Genomic DNA, 14,816 nt, shown 5'->3' with positions numbered 1-14,816 from the left:
TTTTAAAACCATATCAGGAAAAGGCTGGGAGGGTTGGGGGAAAATTTAAGCTAAAGAAGCAGGCTTGGTAGAGAGGGATATGGTTGGGGATTGCTTTGTGCTGCATATAGTAGGCTTGCTATAGAGGGATCCAGTCAAATAAAGCCAGAATTGGAGCTCTAGTCCTATGACTCTGATCTACAGGTCAATGACCCCTGGTAGGTTAGAATTTCAGAATCATTAACTTAATGTCTCAGTGGTGGCTGAGAAGGACACAGAAGGGAACAGAAAGGCAGTGGAATGCAAATCTAAAAAGGTAAATTATCAGCAGAATCTAAGGCTGTAGCAGAAAAATTGGAATATAAACATCTGTAAAAGCACTGAAGTACCAGTCCCAGATCAGAATTCACAGTAATCCCACTACTGCAGTTCTAATACAGTCTAAGGCCACAGTCCATACAGAACTTTACCAGTAACACTGTTTATGGAAAAATGTGTAATAACTGACCAAATGAGGTGCAAATCTGGAAGCAGTTTATATCTCAGGAACAAATGAATATGAAGCCACAAAACGAAGGCCCCGGCCATGGTTCAAAATGCATACAGCTAGCTTTTACACGTAATCCTCCTCATGGACATAGAAGTGCAGTATAATGTATAAAAGATGTTAAGCTCAATAACTCACAACCTTCACACTTTACAAACCATTCTGTCTAAAACATGGAAAAAATCAGGAAAGTACAAAGAACTATCACCACACAGGTCACTATAAGTAAGCACACAGGTCACTATAAGTATACATTAAAATATTTTTGCAGAATTGAAATAAAAGCTATTTTTCTTTCCTTTTTGATGAAAAGTTTGTTTCTCATACTTCAGGGCTTTCCACGCCTCTCTGAGTCTGGCATATTAGTTAACACTTCCGTCCTTATATACCCAATGCACTTCATCAGAATTATGAATTGTTTAAAATAAAAACAAGTTTGAATGAAGTTTGATAAAAGCCAGCACTTATTCAGGGGTCAAAAAAGCTTTTTTCAGAAAGAAATAAGGAATAAGAAGTGAAAGAAAAGTTTTCACAGAAACAGCTACATGTAGCTCCTGTAATATTTTTAGATTGGCAAAATAAGAAGGAAGTTTCAGCAAAGCTTCAAGATCATGCATATGCAGTAAGAAGAAAGAAATACAAGGCATTATTCAAATTTTTCCACTGTGAGTGGACAAAGTTAGCCTGCCAAGAAGTCCCCAAATTCCATCATCACCCCAAAAGAATCAAAAAGAAGTCAGAAAAAAAACACATTTTAAGTGTTTTTTTTTTTTTTTTTTTTTTGCAGAAGGGCAACACATTCCCCAAACTTAAATACTAACTCCACCATCACACCAATTAGAAGAAGGGAGAAATTACCTCCAAAAAGGGCATCACTGCTGTAACAACTCACCAACAGAGATTTCTTATGGCAGAACTTCAATCTTCGGCAGGTTGAACTTTGGGCAAATGATGCTCGAAAAGTCAGTATTCACCTACCTGCAGCTTAACCTTACAAAAACATTCCACACTGTGTGCAGATTTTAAGAAATCTGTGTTTTATGCTGTTAAAAGTGACTCCTTCTGAAAGAAGAGAGAATGATAAGTTATTGCTTGATAACCTTTTTGGCTTCTTAAGCTAGAAGCCAACACCCCCTTGAATTGGATGAATTTGTAAGTATCGAGCCAGAATGATGAATAGGAGACCAGAGTCAGTAATTTAACCCACTCAGTAAAGTGCATCTTCTAAAGCAAAGTGGCTGCTGCATTAGCTGTAAAAGTAGAAGTACTTATGATCGATTCCTAGACATGATTTAGAGACAACTGCTATTTCTGAGATGTATTTATTTAGTACATTAAATTATAGGGTGTGGAGTGCTTGTGAGCTGGAATGAGTGGGGATTTGTGCAAACGTATCATCAGATTGGTAATAAACTTTAGTTAAACTTGATTGTAATTTAAAATAGTTATTAGTGTAACACAGTCCATTGGGAGTGTAAGGACAAAAGCACTAGCCATTAAACTGACATTTTTGCTGTGTGTGTGTGTGTGTGTGTGTGTGTGTGTGTGTGTGTGTGTGTGTGTGTGTGTGTGTGTGTGTGTGTGTGAATGCATGGGTGTGTGTGTGTCTGCATGTATTTTAGCAATAAAGCAAGACTGGGTGTACATATCATAGGTTTTACCCATGGTTGGCATGGTTTGCTTACAACGTCAATGCCTGAGTGATTAAACAAAGTTAACCATGGGTAAATCCTGTGAAGAAGTGGATAACTGATATTATACAATGACATTATTTAAGAAAAAATGGCTTACCTTTCTTAAATAACGTCATTGTATGACATCACTTTACTGCTGCTTCAACTCCTTTGCTCCATCCTGATGTACTGAAAATTCATATAGTGTTAAAGTCAATATGCTTGCACAGTATATCAGTGCAATGCAAGAGAGGGGACAGAGAAGAGAGCAGTAGTATAGCTAGGGCAGGGTGAGGGAGGCAACTGCCCTGGTCACAAAATGTTGGTGGTGCAATCACCCAATCCCAATCATTCTTTTATCATATTCCTTCACAAAAATGGTTCCATTTGCAGGTTTGGAATAGGTGTAATGTTAATCATTTCTAAGCTATCTGTGGATTTTCAGGTATGTTCAAATTCAAAGTTCAAGTTAAATTCAAAATATGTAAATGTACATTGAGTCCCCTCTCAACCCTATCTTATAGGGATTCAGTCCAGAAACACAATAAAAATTTAAAAACTTCATAAAGTTTTGCCACTGCTGAAATGATGCACTTAACAATGATAACTGCATGTAGCAGTTATTTTACGAAGTTATATAATACCCATGAATGAATTCAGATCTGAAGAATACAAAAGCCACATGATACAGGATCAAAAAGTCAAGCATGCCCATTTTTCTATTCTCTGGCTGCCCCTTCAGTAGTTTAAACTCACCTTTGGCATATTGTTCAATGTTCACCTTTGGTATATTCTTGAGTGCAAATGCACATTAAAACAACAGGCATAAAATACAAATATGTATTTACACTTATGCTGCTTGTGAACTTTGTTAATTGTGTTGTGGCACCTTGTTGCAATGCAAGTTTTACTTTAATTTTAGCCAACTGCAGTTCTTTAATGAGTATGTAAACATGACTTCCTAATGGTTTACATTACTGGACTCTATACAGCTGTATTATTGTTTGTGTATGGTCATTATCTCTTGAAATTAGGATTCTCTCCAAACCTTTGGACTCAATTTTTTTCTCTCTGTTCTTATTTTTCTCTTACTCATCAGTGACTCACAGGTGTATAACAAACATTATGGTGTCTGGGAGTTCATACTCACATCTGTATAACTCACATTATGGTGTCTGGGGATTCATACTCACAGCAGTATAATTCATGTTATGGTGTCTGGGGATTCATACTCACAGCTATGTAACTCATATTATGGTGTCTGGGGATTCATACTCACAGCTGTATAACTCATGTTATAGTGTATGAGGATTCATACTCACCACTGTATAATTCATGTTGTGGTGTTTGGGGATTCATTCTCACAGCGGTATAACTCATGTATGGTGTCTGGGGATTCATACACACAGCTGTATAACTCATGTCATGGTGTTTGGAGATTCATACAGCTGTATAACTTACATTATGGTATCTGGGGATTCATATTCAGAGCTGTATAACAAACATTATGATGTCTGGGAGTTCATACACACAGCTGTATAACCAGGGCTTTTTTTGAGACAGTACACACCAGCATGGCGTACCGGCACCTCTGCTGCAAAAGCGCCAGATAGAGCAAGTCCACTTACGCGCAGACTTTAAACTTCCAACGTGTGTATTACGTTTACACATCGGAAGTTTAAATTCCGCACGTAAGACTCGCTCGTGTGTGTATCATAGGATTGTGGGCTGCGGCGGTTGATGGGACTGCATAATCGTGATGTGGGCTGCTGATTAGTCCTGTTACTCTCGCATTCTTTTCCCACACTTTAGTTGCGAGAAGAGAGTGAGTGGAGAGACAGGCTATGGTGTGTGTGATATCAGATTTGTCTGTTTTTTGGGGGGCTGTTAAGAGAGCCACAGCATCCAGATGCTTTATTTTTTCCAATTCCTGGCATAATAGTACTTTGTGAAACTTAAGGGCCGTGGCGTTGACTTTTTTTTTAAGCTGGCAGGGTTTAACCAGATATTATGGAGGCAGTGTGTGTGGGAGGGACTGTTGAATTTCTTTTTTTTTAATACAGTGACTGGCAGCAGGGCAAGATCAATGAACCATCAATGGAACCACTGTTCAGATGATTCATGTGGTCTGTCTGTGTGTTTTTTGGGGCTGTTAATAGGCAGAGCCAACTAGATACTTTATTTTTCACCTGGCAGGATCAACCTACTCTATATGTGAAACTTTTAAGGGCCGTGGTGTTGACTTTTTTTAATATGTTATAAGCTGACAGGCTTTAACCAGATACTAGGGAGGCAATGTGTTTGGTGGAGTGGGATGGGACGGTTGATTTTAAACACTGACTGGAAACAGGGCAGGGTCAATGAAGAACCATCAATGGAACCACTGTTGAGATGATTCCTGTGATCTGTCTGTGAGTTTTTGGGGCTGTTTATAGGCAGGGCCAACCAGATACTTTATTTTTTACCTGGCAGGATCAACCTACTCTATGTGTGAAACCTTTAAGGGCCGTGGCATTGACTTTTCTTTTTAATATGTTATAAGTGGGCAGGGTTTAACCAGATACTAGGGAGGCAATGTGTTTGGGGGACTGTTGATTTTATTTTTTTAATACATTGGTAGGCTCAACAGAACCAGATGATTCCTGTGGTATGTGTGTTTTTTGGGGCTGTTGATTGGCAGGGCCACCCAGGTACTTTCTTTATTTTTTCCTGGCAGGGTCAACCAGATACTAGTACTATGTCTGTTTAAGGGCCATTGTGTTACACTTAAGGAAGAGTGAGTTTGTCACTGTCACTGTGCAGGGCTCATGTTAAAGATGGTAGTGTCAATACTGATGAGTAAGGGGAAGACAAAACCTGAAAGTGCCATTCATGCTGAGTAGGATGCTTTTCGGTGCATGTTGACAACACTGCATGCAACTTTTCAACTAATATTGGCTAAGATGACATTCACGGCACCTCGGCTTTGTAGGTATATGGCACTCCATACCCCTTCTTATCAGGACAGAGCACCATTTTACAGTGTATAATCCCTTGATCCATCCATGTGTAATGCACGGCTGTATGGATATAGCTTACCATGTTTGGGAGGAGATGAGGGAAATCAGATGAGGCTGTCTGGGTTTTAGTCTACAGGATGGTTCATAGAACAGAAATAATAATAAATTTTAAGAAAATGAACTCTGAAGTATGTACAACTGTTTTTACTTCTGAGCTGGGCTCAGAATGATTTTTGTGAAAGTGTTTATTCTTTAATGACAATAGTCTGTCTGAAAAGCCATTTCCATGAGGAACCAGGGTAATAAACAGCTAAATAGATGCTAGTGGAAATCTGATAGAGCTGATTAAAGTGGTAGTCTGCAGTGCTGACAGGGTAACCCTAAGACATTGTTTGGACTATGGCTTCCAACTGTTTTGATTCTCACACTCTCACTTATGAAAGACTAAAATATTTGAACTTATACAGTGTCTCATATAAAGATTTAAGATGACCTTATTCTGGTATTTAGGACATTTAGAGGCAACCACCTCTGGGAATGCTTGGGGTTATCAAAAGTGTACTAATTGGTTGTCTTAGATAGTAGCTGATACATGGAATAGACCTCCAATTTACATTAAAGCAAGCATTAATGAAGATAGTTTTAAGAACAGCCTGAATAGGTATTATGGAAACAACTGTTTTAGTACATTGGCAGGCTAGAAGGGCATTAATGCCCATGCTTGAAATATTTGTACGTATGCATTAATATTGTGTCCTCCTCCTCAATATAATGTAGTAAGTAACTTGCATATTTCCTGATTTGTCTGTGTCACAGCCTCTTCTTGTAATGTGACTAGATGTCAGCAAATGTATAAGCTCTAATCTTGCACATGTACAAGTGATCGTTAAAATTAATATAACATTGCCCCAGGCTTAATAATATAGCATTCCTTGTTATAGCATTTGCATTCCAGATAACAGCTGAAAGTAAGACAGTTGGCTGTCCACAACATTTCAAGTAATGTGGTCCAATGGCAATGTTCCAGAAGTGTTCCTAACTAGACATTGGTCTGAAAGGGAAAAAATGGATACATTAAGGCTTGCAAAACTTATTAAAAATGCAGTTTATATCAAGCATATAAATTCTTCTTTTTATAGGTTGCATGGTTATAATCTGGCAGGCTTAACCAGATACTAGGGAGGCAATGTGTTTTGGGGACTGTTGATTTTCTTTTTTTAATACACTGGCAGGGTCAACCAGATTCCTGTGGTCTGTGTGTTTTGGGGAGCTGTTGATGACTGTCCTCAGTGCTGGTCTGTAATGTTTAATGTTTTTTGGTATGTATGTATGTATCACTAATGGAAATTACATTATACATTTAGATATTTATCCGTATTGTATTCTATTTTATTTATTTATTTCAGTTTGTTAACTGGGGTAGAACACTGATCTGTTTGGGCCATTTTACAGATTTAGCCCAGGAAATTAAAATAAAATACAGACTACAAAATTGGTATTACAGCATGACAGGAAAGTAGCAGAGTCCATAAACGTATAATACAAATTCATTCTGAAATGGTAAAGAGATGGAAGGAGATGAGATTTTGTCATTAGAAATTTAGTAGAGAGGTAAAGAGATACAGGTATTAATAGGGAGAATAAAAGTATGTGAGAAATTAGTTGTGCCCATCAGCTAACAGTATGTCATTTTGGACATGGTAGAAGGGTGGTAGGGCAGAAAGTTGAATATAAAGTGTTTTACATACTTATTGCCTACTCCATTAAGATTTTTTTGTCAGAAGCTCAGAAGACTGTGTCACCTTTTTTAAATCTGTGAAATGAATTATTTCTTTTTGGGGGGAGGGGTTGGCTATAGCCTGTAGGCTGTAGATAATTTAATACAGCAGCATACAACTGTAACATTATTTAGCTTATTTCTTAAATTTTATCCCCAGTTTCATTAGATTCTTCAGCAAAGAGGTGCTATTATGAATGTTCCAAGATCCAACTTTTAAAACATATGTTTGGAATATTATAAATCATCAAAATAATATAATTTATGTAAACAGCTGTATAATGGTATTGTGAATAGAGTGCCTAATGTTTACAGCTCCTGTACCGTGTAGGTCAGTACTTCTCATTCTGCACGTACAGCAGTGTTACTGATTAGGCTGCATTTGACAACAGTGTGGGTCAGGACTCGTACCTCACAACCAGTAAAGTTTTGGTAGAGCACTGATTAGGATTACATTTAATAGCTTCTTCATTGTCAAAAGAGTTTATTGTCCTTTTGTTTGAAGTCAGGAATATACTTCAGTGAGTCACTGTGAATTCTACGCAAATGTATAAGCACGTTGCTAAATACTAGACCATTTACACTTTAGTGATGGCCAAAATTACTAGTTACTTTCTGGGACAGGATGCCTTATAAATAAACCACCTCGAATGAGCGAGGATGATCCAAATCTCACAGTTTCTAGTGACACTATTAGGATCGTGTCTACACTGTCTACGCCAAATGTTGCTTCTACTTTAAGCAGTAATGTTGCAGATGAGCCAGATGGTGCTATGGAGGTGGAATCCTTACAAAGTATTGCCTCTGCTTCATGAAGTAATGCCATTCATGAGGCTGCTGGTGACACAGACTGGCCTGACTGCTGGACTTTGGACCAGAAAAATGACTACTACAGTAAGTACAGCTGGCTGTCAATTCACAATAAGAAACTTGGATGTAAAATGTGTTGTAGTGCAGGGGGTCTTGGCGTAGAGACTAAGAAGGGTCTCAAAATTGCAAAGGAATGGACCAATGACTTGATAACTTCCTTTGGTGAAAGTTGACAGCAACATTTAACATCCCTGTGAAAAAAAATATTCGACCACAAGGAATCTGTGAGTCACAAAGCTCCCACAAATCTTCTTGAAGAAGCAGACAAACAGATTCTGGAGCAGATTGTTTGGAAGGCTCAGGCAAAAGAAAAAACTGTCATGATGAACATTTTTCATACTACCTATAAAGTAGTGAAAGAAAACCAAAGCTTTCATTATTTTGAGTCTGAAATTGATTTACAACAACTAAATGGAGTTGATATGGGACGCATTCTTCATTCTAGTAATGCATGCATCATCGTTAATCACATAAGTGATAAAATGAAAATAATTCTTACAAAACAGTTTGTCACATCCAGTAGCAAAATATCATTAATTATTGATGAGTCAACAATGCTGAGCAACAGCTCAATGCTCATTGTTTATGTTCATACCTGTCTGGCTGACAGCGGAATGAATTCAGCAGTAAATTTATTTTTGGACTTAATTGAATTGCAAAACACAACATCAGAAGGGATTTTTAATTCTTCGCTTGAGTGCCTTAAATCTCATGGTTTAACAGAGGATTACTTGAAATGTAACTTGATTTGTGTTGCATGTGATGGTGCAGCCGTTATACTAGGATGTAAAAGTGGTGTTAAGAAGCTAATGACAGACATGTTTCCATCATTTTTCTTTTGGCACTGTATGAATCACAGATTGGAACTCTGTTGGGGATGTAATCAAACAAGTTTCTGGCATTAACAGATTTAAGGCATTCCTTGATAAGCTGTACATGCTATACCATTCCTCACCAAAAAATAACAGAGAATTACAGATGTGTGCAAAACAGCTTGACACTCAGATGCTAAAAATTGGTTGAATTCTAAGCACACGATGGGCAGCATCAAGTTACCGTACCATGTCTGCAGTTTGGGAAAATACAAAGTTCTGGTCAAACATTTTGAGGAAGCCAAACAATGCTTATCACGTGATGTATGAGGGTTTGCAAAGAAAAATCACATCAACAGTTTTTGTGCTAGATCTTGGCCTAATGTTTGACACCCTTCAAGAACTGTCAGAATTAAGCTTGGAACTGCAAGATTGCAACATCGATTTGTACAAAGCAAATGAAAAGATACAAGTTTTCAAAGAAAAGCAAACAAGTCCAGGTCACTATTACGAGAAGGCTGCAATGGCTGTGCAAAATCTCCAGTTCAGCAGCGTGTTGCTTCACAGCAAGGATTGCAAAAATGATCCTCCAATTGATCCAATTGTGTTTTACATAAAACGTCATGAATCAATGTCTAGAAGGCTACTTGACTGTGACAATGGCACATTTGCACAACAGGCATGCATATTTGATCAAAAGCAATGGCACAAGGATGTACATAATCATTTAACCTTTGGTGAAAAGGAAATGAGGGGCATCTGTACAAAACTAGTTATATGGATTCTGTCAGTACCTCTTTGAAAAACAGTCCAAAAAACTGCAGCCACTATTGCATGCTCTTAGTTGTATTCCAGTTTTATCAAATGAGTGCGAACGTGGCTTTTCGCAAATTAATCTAATTGTTACTCCATTGAGAGCCTCATTACTTACAAGAACTGTTTCCACTTCTCTTCATACGATTGGCTGGCCCTCCAGTCATAAGCTTCGATCCTGCAAGATACATTAGTTTGTGGCTGTTACAAGGACGAAGATTGGCCATTACCACTCAAAGCAAAGAACGAATTGGGGAGACTTCATTTGATGAAAATATGCGAAAAGTTTGGAATTTTCTTTAAAACTCCATCAGCTTAAGGAATAAGGACTGATTGTTTTATGGGACTACATAACATTTTGTAGGATGTAGAGGTTGTTATTAACTTGCAGTTGATATTCTTCAATTTTGGAAATTCTGTAAAGCACAATATTATGCAGCACTTATCTGCGACATGATGTCTTCAGTAATTGACAATTAAGTGAGAGCAAGAAGTACTGGGTGCATACTGCTTTAAATTTTCCATGTGACTGGGGCTCTTCACATTTCAGATCATTCACTAATCATACTGCATGTTACCTGTCAAAATGTATCTTTCCCACACAAAGTAAAAGGGTGGGTGGCCTAATGGTTAAGGTGTTTGCCTTACAAACACAAGGTGCAGGGTTTGAGTCTCACAAGGGATAATTGGCTAGGCTTAAAATGGCTCACAAGAGCAGTTATCTTAGTATGAACCCATCCCCACCTTTTCATTAGAGATTGTCATCATTTGTGCCATTAATTATATGTCTGTCTCAATGTGAATTATTGTGACTCTTTCCTGACAAATATGTGTGCTTTCCGCTCCTTACACTCATTCTACCCTCTGTTCTCCATTTCCCAGACAACTATAGAATGAATACAGACAGCAGAAGCAATCATTTTCCTGTACTCTAAAGTCTTGAGGATGCCCGTTCTTAGCATGAGAAATAGGACATGCATCTTAATTTCTTTGATCAAGAATTCTGGAGAAAACAAGTAATGAGGGGACAAAAGCTACAAATCAGGGACAATTTCTTAAATATTACTGTAATTCACAAAAACGATTACAACATTGAAGATTATGATCTGGTCTCCAATCATAACCTCTTTATAATATTTTTCAGACATGGATGTCAAGAGGTGCACCTTGAGAGTAAAGATTGAGAAGTGAATCTTGGCATCCAATATTATCATAAAATTCACATGATGAAAGTATAACACTAAATATCTGAGACGGGACCACGACCATGTAAAGGGGGGGATCCAGACCCTCATCCTTCAGTCTCAGTCTGTGAGTTGGCCACAAATATCTCTGTGTTGGCTTTGTTGAGACACTGCCCAGAAATTATATCAAAGCTTTTCAGTAATCCAGGCATCTCAGTGAGATCATTTCTTGGATTCTGCGTAAGGACTAAATCATTCATAAGTACAGCCCTTACTATCCCACACATGGATTGCCCATAAATGTACTGAAGGAACCCATTTAGGGGTTATACAGTCAAAAGAAAAAAGAATGAGAAAATTGACAAGCCTAGCAAGTGCCCTTGTACAAACTAAAGGGACTAGACAATAAACCATTACTTAAAGATATACTTGAGAAGTGGGGCTTCATTGCAAGATAATCACAGATTGGGAGGCTTTCTTCAAAGAACTATCTCTAACCAAGTTGAAAACCTTCTCAAAGTCAACTAAAACCACCAGAGCAGGCTCAACTATCCCTTGCAGTCTTGACGTAAAGGAGCATTGTCCTTAAGAGATCCTCAATTTTCCAAATTAGTACAAACCCAGCCTGTGTGGGAAAGATACATTTTGACAGAAGAGATTTAATCTGTTGTGCTAGGACTTTAACATATACATAAAGTTCCACATTAATAAGAGAAACCAGGCAATGCTTTGCAACCAGTGACCACTAAGGAATCTTTCCTGGGTTTAGAGATAACGATTATTATGGTAGATGTACAAGAGAAGGTTAATCATCCTGCAAGTCTGGAAAGATCTAAAAATATTCAACAACCCATGGAAAATTTTATACAAGGCTTTTATACAGTTAACCCATGCAGGTCACAGGCTTCTCCACAAGGCATACCATCTATCACCTTGCACACCTCTCCTTGAGAAACTGTAGAGAGTACTCTACTCCACGTTTCCAGTGACAGAAGAGGCTTCACTTTGTCAAAGAATTCACTCATCTTACTCTCCCAATTATCAAGCAAAGGACTTCTAAGTAAAGTTGCTCATAGAAGTGATAAGACTGCATTAATTCATATTTCCACCAGTGAACATAACCTGTTTGCCAGTCACCTTGACCCCTGCTATGGATATCTGTTGCCTGTAAGTCTTGACCTTTTGTCCAGAAACTTGCCAGGCCTTTCACCATCAGTCCAGGCCCTCATTTCAGTTGTTTCTAAATACAGCTGTGGGATTTTTGTAACACAGTACACGTACACTTGACAATTTGTCAATTTCAAATTTTAACCCATTATGTGATATATTGAATATTGAGATATTTCATTTGGAACTCCATGAATAAAGGATATAACAGGAGCTCTTCAAAACAAAATAACTGTCTGGCACAGGAGGACCCGTCAGCACAAGGATAATGCAGGACTGCAGGTAAAATTTAAGATTACTGTCAATTATCACACAATAATTTGGTGTGAGAAGTGACTTCAGTTGTTGCATTATTAACAGAGAAGATTTTATTTTTTCATGAAAGAGGATTTGCAGAAAAAAGAAGTATTGGGGGTGGGGACAGGGCGGGATAGGGGTAGAACTGAGTGGGATAGGGATGGGACTGGGCGGGACAGAGGGTGGGGCTGGGTGGGGTGGGGGGGTTGAATCAAATGATGCAAGATATGCATACCACCACTTCTTTGCTTACAAAAAAGCCTTGTGTATAACTCACATTGTGGTGTCCAGAGATTAGTACTCAGTATTCACAGCTGTATAACTCACATTGCGGTGTCTAAGGATTCATACTCACAGCCTTATAACTCATTTTATGGTGTCTGGGGATTCATATTCACAGCAGTATAATTCATGTTATGGTGTCTGGGGATTCATACTCACGCCTGTATAACTCATGTTGTGGTGTTTGGGGATTCATACTCACAGCAGTATAACTCATGTTATGGTGTCTGGGGATTCATACTCACAGCTGTGTAACTCATATTGTTGTGTCTGGGGATTCATACTCACAGCTGTATAACTCATGTTATGGTGTCTGGGGATTCATACTCACTGCTGTATAACTCATGGATTTTGAGGATTCATACTCACAGCAGTATAACTCATGTTATGGTGTCTGGGGATTCATACTCACAGCTGTGTTACTCATATTATGGGGTCTGGGGATGTGTGCTCACAGCTGTATAACTCATGTTGTGCTTTCTTGGGATTCATACTCAAATCTGTATAGCTCATGTTATGGTATCTGGGGGGTCGATACTCACAGATGTATAACTCACGTTATGGTTTTGAGGATTCATACTCACAGCTGTATAACTCATGTTGTGGTGTCTGGGAATTAATACTCACAGCTGTAAAACTCACATTGCAGTGTCTAAGGATTCATACTCACAGCTGTATAACTCACATTATGATGTCTGGAGACTCATACAGCTGTATAACTCACATTATGGTGTCTAGGGATTCATACTTACAACTGTATAACTCATGCTGTGGTGTCTGGGGATTCATACTCAGAGCTGCATAACTCACATTATGGTGTCTGGGGATTCATACTCATGTTGCGGTGTCTGTGGATTCATACTCACAGCTGTGGAACTCATATTATGTTGTCTAGGGATTCATACTCACAGCTGTATAACTCATGTTATGGTATCCGAGGGTCCATACTCACAGATGTATAACTCATGTTATGGTTTTGAGGATTCATACTCACAGCTGTATAATTCATGTTGTGATGTCTGGGGATTCATACTCATAGCTGTATAACTCACATTGCAGTGTCTAAGGATTCATACTCACAGCTGTATAACTCACATTATGGTGTTTGGAGATTCATACTCACTGCTGTATAACTCACGTTATGGTGTCTGGGGATTCATATTCACAACTGTATAACTCATGCTGTGGTGTCTGGGGATTCATACTCACAGCTGTATAACTCACATTATGGTGCCTGGGGATTCATACTCATGGCTGTATAAATCACGTTATGTTTTTTGGGGATTTGTAACACTAGAAGTGGGCAGTTGCAGAGTTACTCTGTATGAGGATAAAATGCATGCATATGACTGATCTTGTCAGCCTCCGATACTTTTTCAGTGAGACACTTCCTTGCACTGTTTTGCTTTAAGTATAGCCTGCTTCCATTTTCCATGGGACTTTGTAAACACCCATCTAATACTATTGTCCATTCTGCAGGCTTGTGAATTCTTGCAAGGTATCAATATATCCTTTTTAATGATGGTATTATATACAGAATTCAGACATAATTTTAAAGGTTAATTTCACTGCCTTGCCAGAACACAACTTCATCTTGGTTACTCACAAAAATGGAACTTATATTCTTGTATTCTTCTCCTCTCTTTTATTTTATTTTTTTTAAGAAATACTCACCAAGCCAACAATTTCTCCTGTGATAAAGCTCCTTCCTGATGAAGATAAAGAGGACACCATTGTAAGTGCGGTTGCCATTCTCAATCACACAGGTATGTTACTATACATATAAAGCATGTTTTTGTGCCAAAGGTCTTCTTATGAGAATAATGTTATGCTTTACTTCATGTATTCAATGAATGGTTTAATAGATACTATATAGATTGGTTGTATTGGTTTGTCAACACCTAATGTGGGGAAGTTAAGGGTACAAGTAGATGGCTCAAAACCTTTTTTAATACCTCCACAGCTGGTGAAAGAGTGGTGAGAGTATTCAAGTAGTGAAATAAAAAAAATGTCATTTGTATATCTGTAGTTCATACCAGGTGATGGCTCTGGAAGGATGGCTAGGCCTGCTCTTGACTTTTTTCAGAAACAGTGTGTGTGCTGTTGGTAGTTATGGGTATTACAACTAGCAGTTGAATGAAGGAGGGATGTGTTCACTATCATACCCCTCAACCTCTTAGCACAAGAAATTTGAGCAAAGCTTAAAATAATAAGGGGACAAAGGTCTCTAAATAGGGACAAATTTTAACTATTACATTTATAAACTTAGATAGCTACTAGAATAAAATGATTTGTGTTAGCATGCATTTTTCTGAAGGATATGAAATCTGAAACTCAAATGTTTGTCATTATTTAGTGACTTCAGTCCTCAGTGATTTGCCAGAAAACCACAAATTTTATGAGGAACAGATCAAAA

General features: G+C 38.1%; 1 protein-coding gene across 1 annotated transcript in view; it reads left to right on the top strand.

Annotated features, from left to right (window-relative positions):
- LTBP3 (latent transforming growth factor beta binding protein 3) overlaps nt 1-14,816 on the top strand; it is a 1,089,474-nt gene that overhangs the window by 866,698 nt on the left and 207,960 nt on the right. The window contains exon 11 of the mRNA XM_044060493.1: nt 14,065-14,166. Within this exon, the coding sequence (XP_043916428.1) occupies nt 14,065-14,166 (102 nt within the window). The remainder of the gene's footprint in view (nt 1-14,064; nt 14,167-14,816) is intronic.

This window comes from Protopterus annectens, chromosome 2.part0, assembly GCF_019279795.1.
Source record: "Protopterus annectens isolate FY-2018-M chromosome 2.part0, PAN1.0, whole genome shotgun sequence".
Lineage (NCBI taxonomy): Eukaryota > Metazoa > Chordata > Ceratodontiformes > Protopteridae > Protopterus > Protopterus annectens.
Note: the sequence above shows the minus strand (reverse complement) of the source record. Positions and strands in the feature narration are given on the sequence as shown.